Genomic DNA, 21953 nt, shown 5'->3' on the forward strand with positions numbered 1-21953 from the left:
CATTTGTGTGTCAAGTCGTGCAAATCCCAGCATTATCCACCTGACAGGATGGATGCCTGGGATTCTATTTTTAGAATGAGAAATAATCTTAATGATCAGTTTGTCACCACTGAGGCAGGCGTGTGCACGGGACAACGCTCCTGAACTCTGTTTGCTGGGGGAAAAAACCAGGAAAAACAACCAGAATTCCCATTTTCCCTCCTTTCTTCCAATAGAAAATCCAGGCTATAATAGTTCTAAATCAACATTTCTTATCTCACACTTTACATACAAATACACATTATATAAACATTCTGTCAAACTTCAAAAATTCTCCACAAATTCATTTCTCACACTCTCCCACTTCACTCAGCTAAATATGGGGAATCATTTCCTCCCCGTGCTTTCCCCTCCCTCTTTTTCCCGTTTCATTGCTTATTTTCATCAAGATTTTACATCTATTTGTGTCTTTCCAGTCTTCTTCCGTGAGGGTTTTGTGAGGGAAAAAAACACCCTGGAGAGGGTTTTTGGGATTTGTGCAGGGTTTTGCCCCACAGGGGCAGCACTTTTCCTTTTCCCACCTTGCAGGAGAAGTTGGAACAGCAGGAATTAACTTCCCATGGGCACCAAGCCCACCTTGAGGAGAAAATCTCTGATTTTCACACCCCTGCCTTCTGCTGACCTCTGGCCATTCCACCTTGCCCTGCAAATCCCACATCCTTCAGGAGCTGGAACAATCCCAGAGGGGAATTTGAGCATCTAGGGGCTGCCTTGGAGTGCAAAACAAAATAAACAAAATTTTTTAAAAATTAAAATGAACAAAATCAAGCACCAAGGTCATAAAAAAGGGGGTGAAGTTCTGGGCTGGGGCTGGCTGTGTCCCCAGCAAGGTTTGGAGGATCAGGCTCATCTAAATGTGGAAAAATCCTTTTAAACCCCCCAAAAAGTTGTTTCTATCATGATTTTAAGGAGGATTATTTGATGATTTGGTTTTTTCAGTAGGATCCCACAGAGGAGCTGCTGGGGGAAGCCCCAGCTGAGGCTTCCACACCATTCCCGTGCCCCGAGCTGCTGGAACCACCCAACCCTTCCCAAAAGGAGCTCTGCTTTCCTGGGGAAGCCTCTTTTGGCCAGAAAACAACAAAAAAAAGCAGTTTGTGAACGTGTGAGGAGCTTGTGTGCTCGGAAGGAAGCACCTCAGGGCCCTCAGGTGCAGGAATTGAGGAAAACCTGGATTTCCTTGGCCCAAACAAAAGGAAAATGCTGTTTGCTGTGATTATTTTTTCTTTTTTCCCCCTCCATCACCAACCTCTAGGTCAGCTCACCCCCAGGTTTTTAATTTCTTCCCTAATTTCCCATAAAATTTTGGATTTTGAAGGGTTTTTTGGTTTGATCTTTTTGTGCAGAGGCATCATGAAGGGAACGAGGAGCTGGGGCAGGACCTTTCCTGGGAGGAATTCTGCCTCTTCCCTCCTCCCTCCTGCTTTTAAAGTGCTTTCTGCTCATGTTTACAATTATTTAGGGAGAATTACTCCCTCTGCCCTCAGAGCAGCCTCCGGGCTTGGAATGCTGGAATAAAACAGATTCCATGATTTTATCCAGGCAGCAAAAACATCCCCGAGGTGCTCCTGGGTTGTGCTGAGATGTGGGGGGGTTGGAAATTAAAAGGTGATTAATTTAGGGCAGCTGTTTGCAGGGTGCTCTCCTGGAAAGGATAATTCCCTTTCCTGGGAATTCCCATTCCTGGTAGTTCTGCTGGGAGGGGGAACAGGACAGGGAAAAGCAGAGAGGGGAAAAGGGGGGGAAAGGGGGAAAAGAAGGGAAAGGGGAAAAAAAGGGGAGAAATGGGAAAAAAATAGCACAAAAGAAAGGGGGAAAGGGGAGAAAAGGGAAAAAAGATGTCACAAAAATAAAGGGGAGGAAAAGGGGAGAAATGGGAACAAGGATGGCACAAAATAAATGGGAAAAATGGGAGGAAAAAGGGAAAACAAGGTGGGAAAGGGGGGAAAAGGGGGGAAAGAGGGAAAATAAGGAAAAGGGAAAAAAAGGGAGGGGGAAAGGGGAGAAATGGGAACACAGATGGCACAAAAGAAATGGGGGGAAATGGGGAGGAAAAAGGGGAAAAAAAGGTGAGAAAGGGGGGAAAAGGGGAGGAAAGGGAGAAAAGAAGGAAAAGGGGGGAAAAAAGGGGAGAAATGGGAAAAAATAGCACAAAAGAAAGGGGGAAAGGGGAGAAAAGGGAAAAATATCACAAAAATAAAGGGGAGGAAAAGGGGAGAAATGGGAACAAAGATGGCACAAAATAAATGGGGAAAAAATGGGAGGAAAAAGGGAAAACAAGGGGGGAAAGGGGGGGAAAGGGGGAATATAAGGAAAAGGGGAAAAAAAGGGGGGGGGAAGGGGAGAAATGGGAACACAGATGGCACAAAATAAATTGGAAAAATGGGAGGGAAAAGGGAAAACAAGGTGGGAAAGGGGGAAAAGGGGAGAAAGAGGGAAAATGAGGAAAAGGGGGGGAAATGGGGGGAAAATGGGGGGGGAAAAGTGGGGAAAATGGGGGGAAAAAAGGGAGAAATGGGAACAAAGATGGCACAAAAAAAACGGCGGGGGGGAAGAGGAGGAAAAAGGGAAAATAAAGTGGGAAAGGGGAAAAAGGAGGGGGAAAGGAGGGGGAAAGGGGAGAAACTGGAAAAAAGGTGGCACAAAAGAAAGGAGGGAAAATAAGGGGAGGAAAAGGGGAAAAGAAGGTGGGAAAGGGGGAAAAAGGAGGGAAAGGGGGGGAAAAAGGAGAGAAATTGGGGAAAATATGGCACAAATAATATGGTGGAATAAGGGGAGAAAATAGGGGGAAAGGGGGGAACAGATGTGATTGCAGAGATTGGGGAAATTTGGGGAAATTTGGGTCCAGAGCTGTCCCTGTCCCCAGAGATGCTCCAGCACCCCCAAGTCTTGGCACAAGGCAATCCAAACACGGCTTCCCCAGAGCTAAAACTACCCAAAAAATAGAAATAAAACCCCCCCATCGCTCCCTTGCAAGGGCGGGACAAATATTTTGGGATGATGAAGCGTCTTTGATCGTGTCAGAAATGGAATTTGGGGCTCAGCGAGTGCAACAAGGGGATTTCCCAGGAACATCAGCGTCCCCAAAGCCACCCGGGCGCCGAAGAAAACGGAATATTTAAAAGTCAGTGCCGATAAGGCCGGGTCTAGCTAAGTATTTAAGCTTAAACTCGGCGTTAAGCGCTGGTTTTGTCAGGGCTGAATGGCTCAAGCGCCGCTGTTCACATGGAAATGTGGATTTTCTGTCACCCCAAACCCACCCGAAGCACTTTTCTGTGCCTGAAGAAGAAGGAGCAGGAGCTGCAGGCACTGAAATTTGGGTTTTTCCTCCTTAGGTGGCTGGGCCCTTCCTCCAGCTGAAGGTGTGAGGGATTTCACCCATTTTCCCTCAAAATGCAGATTGTGCTTCCATCCAGGACCATCCCAGGGATTGCAGCTCCTCGCTGTGCAGAAAAAAAATTACAGATTTATTTAGAATTTAACCGATTTTTTTGGGGTTCATCTTTCCTCACTCCGACCCCACAGATTCAGGGTGAAACCCACCCCAGCCTGAACTCGGGGCATCATTTCCAGCAGCAGGGATGTGGCAGAAACACCCAAAAAACCCCCTCCCAGCAGAAACTGAGGCTTCACCTCTCCCTGCCATACCTGCACACAAAGAAATCACCCTGGAACTTAAAAGCACATTAGGAAAAACTCCCATTTCTAGGAGGAAAAAAAAAAAAAATTAAAAAAATAAAAAACCCACCAAGCCTTGACAGCTGTGTCGAAATTACCTCTGGTAATTTGAACTGAGTGGAAGCTTTTAGACTCGATTGCACCGAAAAAATGTAAAGTATGTCACTTATTAAGCTTTTATGCCTGCCATCCAGCCGAGCCTTGCCAGCGATCTGCAGATCAGGCAGCTAAATGCGCTGGGAAATGGGAAAACCGCGGCTGCTGGAGCCATTTCCCCCGGAATTCAGTGGGAATTCAGTGGGAATTCAGTGGGAATTCAGTGGGAATTCAGTGGGATCTCTGCTCCTGGGGGTACCCTCGCCACAAAAAAGGGTCTGCACAAGGCAAAGAGCAGCTCCCTCCTGGGCTGGGCTGGCTGCTCCTCCTGCAAAACAAGAATTGTTTGAGTGATGGGAGGGGGTGATCCCGGGAAAAGCCAGGCTCGGCTCCTCTGCTCGGCCTGAGCTTTGCTAAGCCCGTCTTAAAGGCGGAAAGGGCTCAGGCATCACCTGTGGAGTGGAATATTTAAAAGTCAGTGCTGATGAGCTCTTTCCTACCCCAGGAATTTTAATGAGAGATGTCCAATTGCAGAGGGACAAAAACCTCAGCCTGGTAAAATCCACCAAAAATAATGGAAATATAAAAATAGCTGGAGGGGAAAGAAATAAACCAGCCTGGGAAGAGTTTAAGAAGAATTAACCAGGCCAGGGATGCTTAAGAGTTGTTGCCATGGTTTCCTGCCCGGCAGGATGCTGTGGCAGCCACCCTGAGCCTTCTTCCTGGGAATTCGGGAATTCCAGGGGTTTCATTTGGGAATTCCAGACATTTTAATTTGGGATTTCCAGGTGTTTTAATTTGGAAATCCCAGGATTTTAATTTGGGAATTCCATGCCTTTTAATTTGGGAATTCCAGGGGTTTTCATTTGGGATTTCCAGGGTTTTTTTTAAAGAGGATTTTGGAAATTTCAGGCGTTTTAATTTTGGATTTCCAGGCATTTTAATTTGGGAATTCCAGGCATTTAAAAAAGGAATTGGGGAATTCAAACATTTTCATTTGGGATTGCCAGGCTTTTAATTTGGGGATTCCAGGTGTGTTAAAGGGGAATTTGGGAATTCCAAGTGTTTTAATTTGGGAATTCCAGGCATTTTAATTTGGGAATTCCAAGAGCTTTAAAGGGGAATTTAAGAATTCTAAGTGTTTTAATTTGGGAGTTCCAGACCTTTTAATTTAGGAAATACAAGCCTTTTAAAGGGGAATTTGGGAATTCCAGGCATTTTAATCCGGGAATTCCAGGCGTTTCCATTTGGGATTTCCAGGCATTTTAATTTGTGAATTCCCGGCCTTTTAATTTCGGCAGCAGTTGTGATCTAAAAATCAAATAATGAAATAAAGAAAAAACCCAAAGCGGTTGTGATCTAAAAATCAAATCATAAAGAATAAAACCCGCCGAGTTGTGATCTAAAAATCAAATAATAAAACAAATAATAATAAAGAAACAAAATAATAAATAATAAAATAAAATAAATAGTAAAACCAAACAGGTTGGGATCTAAAAATCAAATAATAAAGAATAAAACCCAAGGGGTGGGTGCTCCAAAACCCCAATAACAGAGGACAAACCCCAGAGTTGTGCTCTAAAACCCCAATAACAGAGGACAAACCCCGGCTGTGGGGCAGCCGTGGCTCAGCGCTCCTGGGATGGGCAGTAACGGTGTCAGGAAAATGAACCCACAAACACCAGAGGTTTTTGTCCCAAAAGGAGGCAGAGGAGTCCTGGAACTTTGCTCAGATAAAGGGAGAGCCATGGGGCATTCCCCTGGGCTCTCTCCAAGTTTTGGAGGACGCAGCCTCCTTTTTATCCCAATTTCCCTCTCTCTTTCCCCATTTCTGAGGTACTTGTGGGGTTCAGACTTCCCAGAACACCTGATCCCAAAGATTCCCCTCTAATGTAGAACCCTCCCTTTTCATTTTTAATTCTTACGGAATTTAGGCTTTTCCCCCATTGTTTCTTTCAACTTTCAATACCCAATTTCATTTATCAGCAAACCCAGAGTTTATTGGTAAAGGCAAATCTCTTTTTCCATTCATCAACCCATGGAATCCTCCCCATTATCTCTTTTATCTCTGTTTTTTTCTGGAAACACAGACCTGCCATTCCCCTCAAGGGGATGGGATCACCCCAGCCAGGAGCCCTCTGGATCTCCTGGAACTCTGGGATCTGGGAATTCTCCTGCAAGCACAAGGCAGGCCCCGGGATATATTTCTCTTGGATATGAAGGGAATTCCTGTCCCCGGAGGGGTTAAAGCCCCGTGGATGTGGCACCTGGGGACAGGGGCAGGGCTGGGGTGGCTGGACGGGATCTCAGAGGGATTTCCCAGCCTCGCCAAGGCTGGAATTCCACGGGACATTCCCACAGTGGGCATTGGCACAATTTCCCACTGGTTCAGTTCCCAGGGGTGCCGATGTCTCCAGCTGGGAATACACTGAATTTTTGGTGGGGTTTGGGTGCACCCCCGGGGCTCGGAGCTCAGCACGGGGATTTTGGGGACACAAATTCCCATGGGCTCCGGGGTCCTGCACTCCCAAATTCCTGGCAGAGGCTGGCAGAGCTTCCCACCCCCTGTGCCATTGTCAGGTTTCATTCCCCACTGAACGTGCGGCCCCGGGCCAGCCTCTGCCCTCTTTGCCTCCATTTCTCGATCCATACAACAACAAAGAGATCCCGATATTTGGCAGCTCTGAGAGCACAGGACATTTACGCCCATTTCACACCACGCTCACTTTTCCAAACAATTGAGGCATTGCCTCGAATTCCGCACTAAAGTGCTGGACTATCATGGGAAATAACTCAGGGAAATAGGATGAATTTCAGCTGGAACTCAAATTTCCCAGCAGCAAACCCTTGGCATCCCTGGTAAACTAAATCTTGTTATTCCAGGAGCCCAAATTCCATGTTATATGGGAAATAACTCAGAGAAATAGGATGAAATTCAGGTGGAACCCAAATTTCCCAGCAGTGAATCCCTGGAAACCCAAATCCTGTTCATCCAGAAGCCCAAATTCCATGTTAATATGGGAAATTACTCCAGAGGAATAGGATAAAATTCAGGTGGTTAATAAAAATATTATAAATAAATAAATAAATAAACATACATAATAATATATATTTATATAAAATAAATAAAAATATATAAATTATATAAAAATAGTATCATTATCATTAATATTTATATTTATTATTATAGAATATAATCATTAATAGGCATATTAATAACAAATATAGCGTTAATAATTATTGTTATTATCAATACTATTTTATAGTAACAGCTATATTATTTCTCATATAACTATTATAGTTATTATATAATAATTAGTATTGATCATTATCATTATTTGTTATTGTAATAATAAATAAGAATAAATAATAATAGTAGTAATAATAGTAATAATAGTAATAATAAAATAATAGTAATAATAGTAATAATAACAATAATAACAATAATAACAATTTTTTTTTAAGTAAGTGGTGGTGGATGTGCCCTGGGCTGATGCAGAGGCAGGATGGATGGACAGAAGGGCTCAGGAGTGGAGGGGCTGGCTCAGTTCACTCATTTTTAGCTGGATGAGGCTCCCATGAGGATCCAGCTGGGTGAGATCCCCAGCAGGCAGCACAAATCCCTGCGGGAAACCGGGCAGAGGGGCTGGAAGGGCTGGGACAGTCCCAGGGCACCTGGAAAGTTTGGGAATCTCAGCCTCAGCCACACCCAGACATCCTGGGGTAGCTGTGCCAGGGCTTGTGTCCTGTCCAAAGCCAGGGAAAATATATATATTTTATTTTTTTTGAAGCATTTTCTCAGTCCATGATGCCAGGAAATGCCGTGCATGGAATGTGGGGCACTTTGGCACCCTGTCCCTGCCGGCACTGCCAGCCTCCCTCAGCATTCCCAAAAATCAGAGTTAAAGACAACAAATCACCTGTTCCAAAGCGGGATCAATGATCCTGCAGGAGAGCTGCCTCGCCTTACCAAAACCCGAATTATTTCAGGAAAATTACTTAAGGAATTCTGCCAAGGTAAAACAGGGCCAGGCTGGACAGGGCTTGGAGCACCCCGGGACAGGGGGTGGAAAAAAAGAGCTTGAAGGTCCCTCCCCACCCACATTTCTTCTGATTTTAATTCAGATATGATCCTCTCATTTGATTAGGTATTCAATCTGTGATTCCCACGGCAGCACTGCAAGTCTGGGAGCTCTTCAAGGTTACTCACATTAAAAAACCGAGAACTTAGCACCAAAAAAAAAAAAAAATTAACAAACAATAATAATTTTAAAAAACAGCTTGAAATTTGACAAGCCCCAAAGTGGCAGGACTTCAGATAGCTTTGAGGCTGCTGACATGGCACCCTGGGGTGCAGAGCAGGCTGGGCTCGGGGGTGCAGGGACGTGGTGACCCTTGGGGACAGCGCTGCCAGCAGCACGGCTGAGCACAGGCAGCTACCCCGGTGTGACTTCAGCAGGGGTTAAATGCGATTATTTTGTGGGTTTTCCTCACCTTTCCCTCTCCAGCTTCCTCTCCTCTGCAGCTGGTTTGGTCTCCAGCAGCTCCAGGCGTGGGGGGAATTCCTGCACTGGGGGAAATCCTGCACAGGCACAAATCGGCATTTACAGCCCTGGTTTTGGGTGGGTTTGGGATAAACCATATCTGAGTGAAACTCTGCTCCCTCTTCCTGGCTCTTTTTCATCCAGATGAGCCGCCTCCCCTGCAGGAATTTCTGTACATCCCAGCATTCCCTCCAGGCTGTTTTTCCCCTGTGGAAAATCCCATTCCAGCCCATCCAGGCCTGCCAATGCCAGGAATTAACCTGGAAAATCCTGGGAAATCCTTCCTGCTGTCCTTTGGGCTGGCACAGCAGTGCTGGAGTCCCTGAGTGTGTTATTCAGAAAGTTTGGTGGATTCTGAGAGAAACGCCAAAGCCTTCCCTCCTGGGGGAGATGTTCATCCAACAGAGGGGAGGATTTAGTGTGGGAATTAAAATTCCCACTTGTTCAGGACTGCTTGTATCCACACAAGAGCTTCTTGCTGAAAGATAAAAGCACCAGGTGATGGTGAAGATGGTGTTTTATGCACACAAGCTCCCAGTGCAGGCCAGGCAGAGCACAGCCATCTGTAACACTGAGGAGAGGAGCAGCTTCTGCTGTCACACCAGGAAAAAATTGTCACCATCCGCGTCAAAGTGGAAGTGAAGAATTTTAAATTTTTATTCCAGGGTGTCTAAAGTGACGGTTTTGGTGCCCCTGACTGCAGCCTTGAGGAGGGAAAGGTTAAATTCCTGGGGCAGTGGAGCTGGAGGTGTCTCTCCTCCAAAATCCGTGTTTGGAGGGGATTGGGAGCGATCAGGAGCCCAGGTAAGCCGGGATCAGAGCAGTGGGAGATAAAGGGGGCATCCCACACGGAGAGAGGAGTGGTTTGGGGTGGAAAGGACCCTAAAGATCCTCTCAGTCCATGCTCTCCCAGCTGGGAATTCGGCACGGTCCCTGCTCACCTGGCCCCAGGGATGGGATAATGGGCTTTATTTGGCACGGTTTAATTACAGCGTGTTTAACGAGGGGTTAATGACAGCTTCTGCTCCTCTCGGACAGCCACGACCCCAGCGTGGAATCCCGGGTTTATAGGGCCTTGAAAGAGGGGCTGGGAGAGCACCCTGGGCAGGGAAATGTGGGAAGGAGCCGCTCCAAACAGCTCCAGGGAAAGGTGAGCTGAGAGCGGGATGGAGCAGGACCCGATCCCAAAATCTCCTCCAGGGAAAGGTGAGCTGAGCCAGGACACAATCCCAAAATCTCCTCCAGGGAAAGGTGAGCTGAGATCGGGATGGAGCAGGACCCGATCCCAAAATCTCCTCCAGGGAAAGGTGAGCTGAGATCGGCTTCCCAAAACTCTGAGATGGATCTGATCCCAACATCTCCTCCAGGGAAATGTGAGCTGAGCTTGTCTCCCGCAGCCCCAGGAGGGAGCAGGACCCAATCCCAAAATCTCCTCCAGGAAAAGGTGAGCTGAGCTTGGGAGGGAGCATGACCTGATCCCGGCATCTCCAGGGAAAAGTGAGCTGAGCTCGGCTTCCCAAAACTCTGGGATGGAGCAGGACCCAGTCCAAACATCTCCTCCCAGGAAAGGAGAGATGAAATCGGGATGGAGCAGGACCTGATCCCAAAATCTCCCCTAGGGAAAGGTGAGCTGAGCTTGGGATGGAGCAGGACCTGGTCCCAACATCTCCTCTAGGGAAACGTGAGCTGAGCTCATCTCCCGCAGCCCCAGGATGGAGCAGGACCCAATCCCAACGTCTCCAGGGAAAGGTGAGCTGAGCCAGGACCCAATCCCAACATCTCCTCCAGGGAAAGGTGAGCTGAGCTCGGCTTCCCACAGCTCCAGGATGGAGCAGGACCCTGTCCGGCTCTCCTCCTCCCGCAGCAGGGCAGGACCCCGGCGCAGACCTTGGAATTCCGGCTCCAAAGCATCTGGCTCCCTCTTGTGTTGCCGAGCAGGAGGAGGAGGAGGAGGATGGGACAAGCTCCGGCCGGGGCACATGCGGGTGTCCAACCCCAGGAGGATCCAGCAGCGGCGGAGAGCCCAGGGTGACCCCAAAAGGAGCAGCTCCGCACCTCGGGGACACCCGGAGGGAACAGGGAATGGGATGAGCAGCTCCAGCACCATCAGGGGTGAGCTGAGAAAATCCCAGAGTGGAGAAATCCCACCACCCCTGCACCATCCCGTTTGTACGTGCCACCCCTGGCATTCCTTCTCCAGGGATTTCAGGAGTATGAAACTGTTCCAGCTGTACAAACACAGCAGAACTTTGTTTTTCCAGTATTTTATCCCGTTTTTTTGTCCCCTTTGGTATGCTGGGTGGCAGGTGCTTGTTGGATTGAGCCCTTTTCTGACCCAGAGATGGGGTAACAGAGGTGTTTTAAAAACTTTTATTCCATTTTCAGTCTCACATGAAGGGTGGGACAATACAGATGTTAGAATTCACACCATCACCACCAGAAGCCAAACATTTCCTAATTACAATACACTACAAGTGTTTCTTGGCCTATCAGCCTTTGCTACACCATGAGAGAATTCTCTAAAAATTCATTTCCTTCAGCTGCTGATTCCACTGCTCCCATGACAAAGGCAGGAGCAGAAAGGACAGGGAAAATGCACCTGGAAAGTGCTTTTAATGCAACACCCAGCACTGGTGCTGCTCCTGCAGAGGTGGTGCCTTTCCTTAGCCGAGTTCCTTGCAGGAGATTTCTTCAAAGGTCATTAATGGGTGTCAGGAGACAAAGGAAAGCTGTGTTAGGAAAGTAGAAAAAGGGGATTTGTTTTCCAGCAGATGTTCTACAACTCCTACAGCTAAGGAAAAATTAAGTACAAGCAGACCAGGTGCTGTCAGCCCTGAATTGTGCAGTCTGACTTGATTTTTCTGGTTTGCTTTAAGTCATAATTAAAATGAATGCTTATTTTTCATCCCCTTGGCCAGGGTGCCTGCTTATCTTCAGGCAGCTGCTGCAGAAATCGGGGAAGACTCCCATCCTCTAATTCAGGTGAAGGTGGTAAAGTACCCCCATGGGGTTTCTGTGTGCTGCTCATTTAAAAGACAGAGGTGGAAAAGGTCTTTTCACTGCTAACTGCAGCAGGTGAAGGGAAGGATTCCCAAGGAGTCCTTTGGAATTAAACTGGATGGAAGCCATGGATCCGGGAACCCTGACCACCCTGGATGTGAGGGAGAAGCCACCTTGGAAGGGTTGAGCAGTGCAGAAAGCCTTTCCCAGCCTTGCCTCTCCCAGCATTTCAAAGCCTCTCCCAGCATTTCCCAGCTTCTTCAAGCCTTTCCCAGCATTTCCCAGCTTCTCCCGGCATTTCCCAGCCTTTCCCAGCCTTTCCCAGCATTTCCCAGCTTCTCCCGGCATTTCCCAGCCTTTCCCAGCCTTTCCCAGCATTTCCCAGCTTTTCCCAGCATTTCCCAGCTTTTCCCAGCCTTTCCCAGCATTTCCCAGCCTTTCCCAGCATTTCCCAGCTTCTCCCAGCATTTCCCAGCCTTTCCCAGCCTTTCCCAGCCTCTCCCAGCCTCTCCCAGCATTTCCAGCCCCCCTGGGCAGGGTCACAGCTGCTTTTGTCCCACACAAGATGTGCACCAGAGCAGGAACCAGGGTTTGTTCCCGGAGCCAAGGGAGATCCCTGCTAAATCCATCTCCCCTCCCCGGCTGGGAGCCACCCCTGGATGGCTGCAGGGACTCCCCAACCCCCCTCAGCTGGTAAATATTCCCATTTTCATCTGGGCTGGATGCTTCCCAGTCCCCTGACGGAGGTGTGGGTGTGGAAGTTACCTCACTTAATGAGATGATTGTTATTAACTCTGTTTATTTTTCTTACACGTCGTTCCGGGGGTTATTTTTAAATAAAACACAGTTTTCAAAAGCAGAATATCCTCCTAGGGCTGCAGATTTTCAGGAGGTGTGACAGCTCCTTTGCAGTTTGTGCTCTCGGAGCAAACGCACAAAGTTCGAGCGCGGCTCAGAGGTGGCAGGGGCAGCTTTGGGGACAGGGAACCTGCAGAAAGGGCTTTTTATTCCTCATGGAAACCCCTCCTTCCTGCAGGAACGGCGTCCATCCTCACAAGAGAGGCACAGGGACCACCGGGAGCAGCTTTGTCCTCCCTCCCTCCCTCCCTCCCTCAGGAGCAGCCCTTTGTGTCAGGGATGCTGAAGGGTTCCAGCCCATCTCTGCTGCTGCACCACCTCCCCCAGCCCCTCAGGACAGCCAGGACATCGCTCTGGCCTCCAAATCCTCCCAGATTTTCCTGCTGATTTGATATCCCTCACATCTTCATGCTTTTAAAGCATTTTAAGGTGTTTTTAGGGTGTTTTTAATGTGTTTTCCTCACTGACTGTAGCCAGGTGCTGCCAGGAACTGAGCTCACATTCTGCTGCTTTTAAAAGTGTTTTAAAAATTTATTTTCCAGCAGGAGTTGTGCCTCAAATCAAAATGAGGCTTTGTATTTTTACAACTCTTATTTCTCCCCTTCTGGGGAAGGGCAGCAAGGGAGGGCACAAACGTTTTGTTGAGGTCTCCTGAGCAAGTTTTTTATTCAAATTAATGTGCAAACCTGAGAGTCCTGAGTCAGCCAACAGATCCAGGAATAACAGCTGTTTCCCCAGATATTATCCACCACACACAAATATTTTTCAAGTGGAATTTCACAGAGACAGCAGAGCCTTGCTTGCCATAAAAATAACTGTGAGAAAGAGAGCTGGCAAATCCCTGAGCAGCCCTAACACGGGTTTGCTTGGTTGGATTTGCTGGAATATTCATGGCAGTGACCAAACTGGAGGGGTTTTAGCTAAATATCCATTGTTTTCATGGAATCTGCACGGTGAGGGGAGGAATGTGCGTTTCACTGGTTGTGTTTCAGAAACCACCAGCCCTGGATCCATGCCACGGCCAAAGGTGGGGCATTCCCAGCCAAATCCAAGCTGGAAAAGCAGCCCTGGAGCACAACAACAGCTCCTCTGCTCCCCTTTCCCCAGATGCCTCTTTCCAAAGCACTCCACAAACAAAACAGCCGAGGCAAAAAAGCTCTTTTTGTCTCCAGAACCGACATCCTGGGAATGAGAGCAGCAGATGGAGAGCCCTGGGAACAATGGGATAATGCTGAAGGGGTGCCAAGGACGTGGGGGCAAAGGGAATGGGAAGAGGAGCTGCTCCAGCTGAGCCGGGATTCAAAAGGAACATTTTATTCTGCTGTGATTTCAAGGTTTGGAGGTGGTGACTGCAGATCGCTGGGTAAGGAGGGGTTGTTTGGCACAAAACCAGAGCTGAAGGACACCTGAAGTGCTGCTGCCAGCTGTGCTGAGGCCAAAAGTGACTCAAAAACCACCCCCAGGCAGCAGCAACCAGCCAGGGCTCACACACACACCAGTGCCACTGGTTTGCCTGCTGAGCAAAAAAATGGGAAATAACAAAGCTCTGAATCAGAAAAAAAAAATAATAAAAAAAGCCTCTTCAATAGAAAGAAGAGAAGCTCAATGTGGAGACTGGAAAACAGCACTAATTTCATTAAAGGATTATCCTTCATAGAGGATTTTCTCTTTAACAAGGTTGAAAAACTTCCCATCTCTGCTTGAGCTCTGTGGGGACGACCCCAAACAGCTCCAGGGGGAGTTTTCCAGAGCTTCCCATCCCTGAGCCCCTTGGAGAACCTGCAGAGCACAGGGGAACTTGGAAATGATGAAATTAAATATTTTATTACAAATTATTATTATTATTATTATTATTATTATTATTATTACTACTACTATTACTACTACTATTACTACTACTATTACTATTACTGTTATTATTTAATATCTTTAAATATTGCTCCCCTTCCCCAATTCAGCAAAGCACTTAAGCTCATCAACCTGCTGCTTTGGCAGTCATTTTAAAATAAACTTTTAATACATTTTTAATGCACAAAGGTGTTTTAACACTTCTCACTGCAATTGCTCCACTGCAATGGAGATTCAGTCATGACAAGAAAATGCCTTGAGCATTTCTTGGGCTTCAGGTTTGGGCTTCCAACCAAAAAAATCTGGGATTTGGTTAAAATAACACAGACGCGATGTTTTGGACAATATTTTTCTTTAATGGCATAAACCCCTAAAATTTCCTTGCACATCAGACAGAAAAGCTGCTCTGGATGTTTTGAGAAATTATTCTAAACACAGACATCACAAAATAAAAGCTATTTTCTAAATTGGTTTAAAAAAAAACCTGTTTGTGCCCTTGTAATGGATATAGAAACAGATTTGCATAAACAGAATGAGTCCAAAGTCTGAACGCCCCCAAATTTTCCCATCAAATCTCTGGACACACTTTCATGTCTAAATAACGAGCTGTCAAGAGGTGCTGCAGAAGCCTTTACAGCTGGAAAAAACCCCATTATTGCTCCTATGAAAACAAACTTGCAGGGAAGAACTACCAAGGCTTTCTCCAGTCTGTCCATTCCAGGTGCACTCTGCTCTGCCAGGTGTCCCAGCTCTCCTCTCAAGGGTCTCTCTGCAGATGAAGGCCCAGAAAGGGTCCCCATTCCTGGCTGCTGTGGTCAGCTCCTCACAGAACCTCACACAGAACTTCCCTGCAGTGTTTCCTACACGGCTGGCAGACCCAGATTAAAAAAAAAATAAAATCTCTTTTCTCATCACATAGTCCTTGACAGCAAGGTGGGAGGAGAATGCACTGAGGTACCAAAAAGAAATGTGGCTGTTTCTGGGCACAAGAGGTCCCCAGGTTCATGAAAGATGCAAAAATCATTGATTTTTTTTTTTGTTCTGACCTTAATTTGGTATTTGGGAGGCCCAGGCTTGCAGAGCTGCCAGCCTGTGAGCGGGACAAAGTGACATCCCAGTGCCACAGAGAGAGACCTGCAGTGCCACAGGCAGAGTCTGGCTGAGAAATCCAAACCACAGGAGCCCTCACTCCTACCTGGAGCGCCTCCTCACCTCCTCTGCAAACCCAAAAACATCAGCAGACGTGCCCACAAGGTCAAGGTGGGTGTCACAAGGGATGACCAGCACCCTGGGGTAGCGGCCTTTCAGCCTCTCACAGAGCTGTCTGTATCTCTGCTTCTCAGCTCTGCTGTGCTCCTTGAAGCCGATCCTTTCCTTCCGTAAAATCTTCTGCAGCTCCACCGAGTAATTTTCCATCATTTTCCTGGCCCTCAATCCCTGAGCAGCACCAGCCTTGCTGCCAGCACTCTCAATGCACACCGTGGTGATGTCACCGTCGGTGACACCAGAAATGACAAGGTCGTTTCCCTGGAAAGCCTTGGGATGAAAGCACTTCATGTACTGATAGATATCCGTGTCCAGAACCAGCACTTGCTTTTCCCTCTGCGCATCCCGCGTGGAATTCCGAGTCTCCGCAGCACCTCTGTGCTCCTGCAGCTTCCTCCTCGGTCTCTGGTGGGATTTTCCCTCCCTTTTGTCCTTCTCTGAGAGGGATTTTGCCTTCAGCAGGAGGAATTCTCTCAGCACTCGGAGTGCTGGGAAGGATCCTTGCACAGCAATTTGCCCGTCACGCTGCAAAGGCCCAAAACTCAGAGCCGGGCTCTGCTTCCTCATCTCCTCCACCAAATCTTCCAAAACCAAGTGATCCCTGAAAACAGCCATGTTCAGGGTGGATGTGACCCACAGGAAGGCCTGGAATTGTCAATGGGAGAAGTTACGGAGTGGCTAATGAGGCATTAAGCATAATTAGATGAATTAGGTGTGGGAAATGGAAGGACAGAAACTTCCACAGACACAGGAGGGTTTGATCTGCAGCCTTGGGAGAAGCTTGGATTGATATGAAAATATAATACACAGACATTAAGCAGAAACATCATAAACTTATGTTTCTACAGTTGTAAGAAATAAATAACACCTTAAGTAACTTAAGTAAGTAAGAAATTATTGATAAGATAGTGAAGAGTTTACAGTGTAGGGTGTAATTGTATAAAGTAGACTAAGAGCTGAGAAGTTATAACAGAAGCATCTGTGTGATACCAACCCACTGGATAAAAGTATATCCATTGCAGCAGAAGTGAGTAAAGGTGATAGGTTAGAAAAGCAAAATAAACTTTGTGGCAACTGTCCACTGGGTTATAAAGTTATACTGCCTTGTAACAAAGAACTTGTGACCATTTTTTATGGCCGAATGCGTGCTCTCTTATATCTCCCAGCCTCTGAGACTGATGTTTATCTGAGCAATAAATTGTTTTTAGCCCGAGTGGGGACCCATCCCTTCAGTTAAAGCAGTGCTAATGACAGCAGGGAGGAGCTCACGTTGTGGCAGTAGCGGGTCACTGTCAGGGGGAAGGGCCTGGGCAGCCTCTTGTCCTGCAGGAGATGCTGATCCTTCTTCAGAACACGCTCCACAACTGAAAACAAACCCAGATTCACTTGTGAAGGCTGCCCTAGAGCAGAGACTAAACAGAGCTCCAGAACAGAGCAGGGATTGATCCAAGGATCTCCTCCATGGCTGCACCTCGGGCAGCAGCAGAGCCCAGCCAGGGCTGCCCCCAGGATGAACCCAAATGGCCCCAAAATGCACGAGCGCTGCCGGGGTCTCTCCCTGGGCTCAGCTCTGCTCCATGTGCACATTGCAGTTCAGTGGCCAACCCCACTGCAGCCCCTGCAGTCCCACCCTGCTTGTTTTTCTCTCTGCAGCCCACGGGCTTTGTGCTCCTGGGCTGGCATTGGGATCATTTGTCCTTGGTGCCCAGCTGGAGCAGGAATTGTTTTGTGTCCCTGCTCTGTGCACAGAGCTCAGCAACCCTTCCTGTGAAGCTCAGAACTGCACACTGAAGCAGCACAGACCCTGAAACATGGAAAAGCTGAACCTGAGGCATGGTTGGAGCAGTGAAACACTCACCTGGAGCCCCTCCTGTGCCCTCACACAGGCACCCACTCCATGCCCTCACCTAATATTTCACCTCCTACTCAGAGACACGAGCCCATCTCCTTGGCACATTCGCTGGCAGAGATTTATCCCCCAGGCCTGGCTACAAAAACAACACCTTATCCACAGCACAGATTTGCCTCTAAAACACAAACACAATGCTTTGCGTGGTGAGTGAGTCATCACTTCAGTGAGCAGAAACAAAATCCTGAAACTTGGCCTGATTAGCAGGGAGGCTTCGGCCTCCTCAGGACTTTTGAAAGAGATTTGAGTAAGTTAGAGATAAGAGTTTTGAGGTTTTTAGATGATGTGATTTATTTTTTCTTATTTTTTATAGATAAGAAGGGTGAGTTTAGTTTATATTGCTGTAGTATAGTTTAGTAGTACAGCATTGTTATAGTATAATATAGTTTAGTATAATATAGTTTATATATAGTACAGTTTAAAAAGTTATAACATTTTTATTTATAGGATATTTTAAAGAGTTATTGGCTAATAAAATATTGTTAATAAAGATATTTATGTTTTAATTTAATTTTTAAATATTTTGTTTTAAGGATTTATGTTACAGTGTTAGTATTTATATATGTATAGTATAAATTGATAATACTTACAGCATTTATAATACAGTAATATTGTATTTATACAATAATATATTTATAATATAGTTTAAATATCTTTATAATGTAGTGTTTGTAATATCTAGAGTATAAACAGTATAAATTTGTATTTATAAAATTAGAGTATTGTATTTTAAAATTTTCATTTATTATTTATTTTTTAAATTTTTTTAATTGTAATTATTTTTTAAAAATAATGTGTTTTATTTATTTTCAAATTTCTTTAATGTGATTATTTTAAAATTAATTTTAATGTGTTTTATTTTATTTTATTTTTAATTTTTAAAAAATTAATGTGTTTCTTAAAATCAATGTAAAATTAATTAATCCATTAATGCATTTTCATTTTAAATTATAAATTTATATTTTTGCTTTTAGTACTTAAGTTCAGAAGCCTTTTTAAAAGTTTCAAATCAAATTCTCTATTTAACTTTCAACTTCACCTTACAAACTTAAAAGTCCCAAGACTTTTTTGCATTTCAGATTCTAACAGCGCCCCCCTTCAATACAATCCCAATTTCAAATCCTTCTGGGGCTAATTCTTCAGGGGCATGGCTGTACTTTTAACACATGAATTTAAACAATTAAAACATTAATTTAAATAAAAAATTTTAAAGATTTAAATGAACCTTCTGGGTCGTCGAAGGTGACGTAGGCGACTCCTTCTCTGCGGGTGGGGTAGGTGAGCTGCTCCACGTCCCCGCCGCTGTTCCTGGCCAGCTGGAAGTGGATGGTGAGGATGTCAGCCAGCAGCTCATCCTGCAGGAGCCCAGCCGGCACCCCGGCCACCACAACTGTCCTCGTGCCCCTGGCAGCCTGCAGAGATGGGAAACTCAGGAGGGACCCCGCATTCCCAGCCCCAAAGAGCCCCCCACTCCCTTGGCAATTCTTCCCCTTTTTTGGGGTTTTTTTAACTGGTACACACTGTTCACACCCATATTTCAAGTTTGGAAATGTGTGTTTTCAAGCAGCAATACAAAAAAGTATCCATGAAGAATGCATGATTTCTGAAAAAAATTATGAAAAACATCCCTGCTACCATTACATTTCTGAATTAAAAAAAAATAATATATATATATACACACACTATACTATATTTATATACACACTATACTATATATATACACACACTATATTATATATATATCTATATATAAATACTAAACTATATACATATACACACTATACTATATATATACACACTATACTATATATATATCTATATCTGTATCTAAATACTAAACTATATATATACACATACATACATTATACTATATATACTATATTATATATACACATATATATGTTTACATAAAATATATAAGATGTATTAAATATGTATATAATATATAAAAATGTATGTAAGACTGCATAATTTCTGAAAAAATTATGAAAACATCCCCACTACCATTACATTTCTAAACACTAAATTTTATATATATATATACACACATATATATACACACTATACTACATATATACTATACTATATATATACATATATATGTATATATAAAATATATAAGATGTATTTAATATGTATATAATATATTAAAATGTATGTAAGACTGCATAATTTCTGAAAAAATTATGAAAACATCCCCACTACCATTACATTTCTAAATACTAAATTTTATATATATATACACACATATATACACTATACTATATATATACTATACTATATATATACATATATATGTATATATAAAATATATAAGATGTATTTAAGATGTATATAATATATTAAAATGTATGTAAGACTGCATAATTTCTGAAAAAATTATGAAAACATCCCCGCTACCATTACATTTCTAAATACTAAATTATATATATATATACACACACATATACACACTATACTATATATATACATATATATGACTATATAGAATATATAAGATGTATTTTTTTATATATGATATATATAAATGTATATAAGAATGCATAATTTCTGAAAACATTATTACATTTTTAAATACTAAACTACTTATATACACACATATATACACTATACTATATATACTATAATATATACACACACATATATATACTATAATATATATACACACATATATACATTATACTATATATACTATAATATATATGTATATATAGAATATATAAGATATATTTTTATATATATAATATAAATATTAATGCATATAAGAATACATAATTTCTGAAAACATTATGAAAACATCCCTGCTACCATTACATTTCTAAATACTATATATACATACGCATATATATACTATATTATATATAGTATAGAAATACTTTTATATATATATATTATAGAAATAAAATTGTTGTTTCCATGTAGCAAGAGATGTTCATTTTCAAAACAGATAAAAGGTTTTAGGTGTGAATGGTATGAATTACAAGTCTCCTTTTGTTTTGTTTTGGTTTTTTTTTCAATTTCTTCGCTGTTTCAGGATCCTTGGCAATGTGCACTTAGGGGTTAATTAATCCTGCCCAATGGGATCTCGGTGCCTGCCAGGCTGCCTCAGGCACCTGCATTAAAAAATGGCTTTAAATGCCATTTAAACCCTCTCAAATCTTCTCAAAGCAGGAAAAAAATGAGCACTAAATTTCAGTTTCTCAGCTGGAAGGTCCCGCTGGTAACGTGGTTTCCCGATTCTGATATTTAACATCAGAAGAGAAAGAAAAATTGTAACTGCGTGTGATGCTCAGCGGGGATTCCCTGAGGAGAGGAAGGGGCAGATTCCCGGTTAAATTCGGGAGAGCCGGGATCTCAGCCTTTTAAACCCTCAGCATCTGCTCAAAGCAGGAAAAACGAGCACTAAATTTCAGTTTCTCAGCTGCAAGGTCCCTCTGCTAACGTGGTTTCTGAAATTCAGTATCACTGCAAACTGTGGAGCACTGACTACGTTTAACAGTTCACCGACTTTTCGGAAAAAAGGAGATAAATTTGGTTTGTGGGGACGAGCTGTCATTCCTCAAGTCACTGCACTTGAGGTCAGTCACTCCATGTGAATTGTTTAAACCTTCTCTTAAGTTTAAACTCCTCTTAAGTTTTAAACTCCTCCTAAGTTGCGTTTCTGGGCCTGGGCTGCCTCCATCACGATCCCAGCTCCACAAGGTGCTGCTGAGGGAGTGACGCCTGCCCAAAATCCCGGGGACCACCAGGGCCCTGCAGACAAACCCAACCCGAATTCCGAGAGCCGGGAGCTTTTAATTAACGACAGCGGCTAATTATCGCGGCGGCGAGGCCCGCGTGCGAGGCAGCCCCTGAGGCGGCACGGCGGGAATACAAACAGGGCGCTCCAAGACGCAGGCGGGATTTTCTCACGCCTGGCACAGCCGGAGCTCGGCTCAGCTGCCAGACAGCCCTCACACCTTCCCAGCTGGTGTTTGGGAGCAACACTCGGGCCTGCTAGTGGGGTTAGGGGAAAAAAAACCAAGCCGGGAACGCGCGGTTTGTGCTGAATCACGCCCCAGACGCGTCTGTGCCGAGCAGCTGCTCGCAGGCGGGGATGGGCGCTGCGGGAGGGGCCGGGAATGGGCCGGGAATGGGGAGGGATGGGGCAGCAGCTCTGCTGATAACGGTCCTGCTGGGATTTCCTGGCAGATCCCGGAGTGGTTTGGGTGGGGAGGGACCTTAAAGCTCATGGTAATGCAGCCCTGCCATGGGCAAAGACGCCTTTCACTGCCCCAGGCTGCTCCAAGCCCCACCCTGGCCTTGGGCACTGCCAGGGATCCAGGGGCAGCCCCAGCTGCTCTGGCAATTCCAACCCAGCCAGGAATTCCCAATTCCCAATCTCCCATCCATCCCTGCCCCCTGGTAGCGGGAGCCATTCCCTGGCTCCTGTCCCTCCATCCCTTGTCCCGTTTCTCCCCAGCCTTTTCCAGCGCTTTCCCCGCGCTGCTCCCGGCCCTGCCCCTCGCGGTGCGCGGCCCCGCTCCCCCCGGCCCCGGCACTTGCCATGGCTGCTGTTCCAGCGGGACGGGATCCCACCGGGACGGGGATCCCACCGGGACGGGCTCACCGGGACGGGGACCCCACCGGGAAAGGCCCGGAGTGAGCGGGCCGGGCGGGGAAGCGAAAGCGAAAGCGGCGGGGCCGGCCCTGCGGCCGCCCCCAGCCCGGCGGGA

The 21953-nt window shown here is 45.3% G+C and overlaps 1 protein-coding gene across 1 annotated transcript; it reads right to left on the bottom strand.

Moving 5' to 3' along the window:
• Nucleotides 1-14398: 14398 nt before the first annotated feature.
• Nucleotides 14399-21953, bottom strand: RBM43 (RNA binding motif protein 43). The gene is made up of 4 exons (XM_064435329.1): nt 21784-21953; nt 18464-18650; nt 16599-16693; nt 14399-15974 (listed from the first exon to the last, which is right to left on the bottom strand). The coding sequence occupies exons 1-4, from the start codon at nt 21784-21786 to the stop codon at nt 15255-15257; spliced, it is 1005 nt and encodes a 334-aa protein (XP_064291399.1). The 5' UTR covers nt 21787-21953; the 3' UTR covers nt 14399-15254.

The sequence above is a fragment of the Passer domesticus genome, chromosome 10 (assembly GCF_036417665.1).
Source record: "Passer domesticus isolate bPasDom1 chromosome 10, bPasDom1.hap1, whole genome shotgun sequence".
Classification (NCBI taxonomy): Eukaryota; Metazoa; Chordata; class Aves; order Passeriformes; family Passeridae; genus Passer; species Passer domesticus.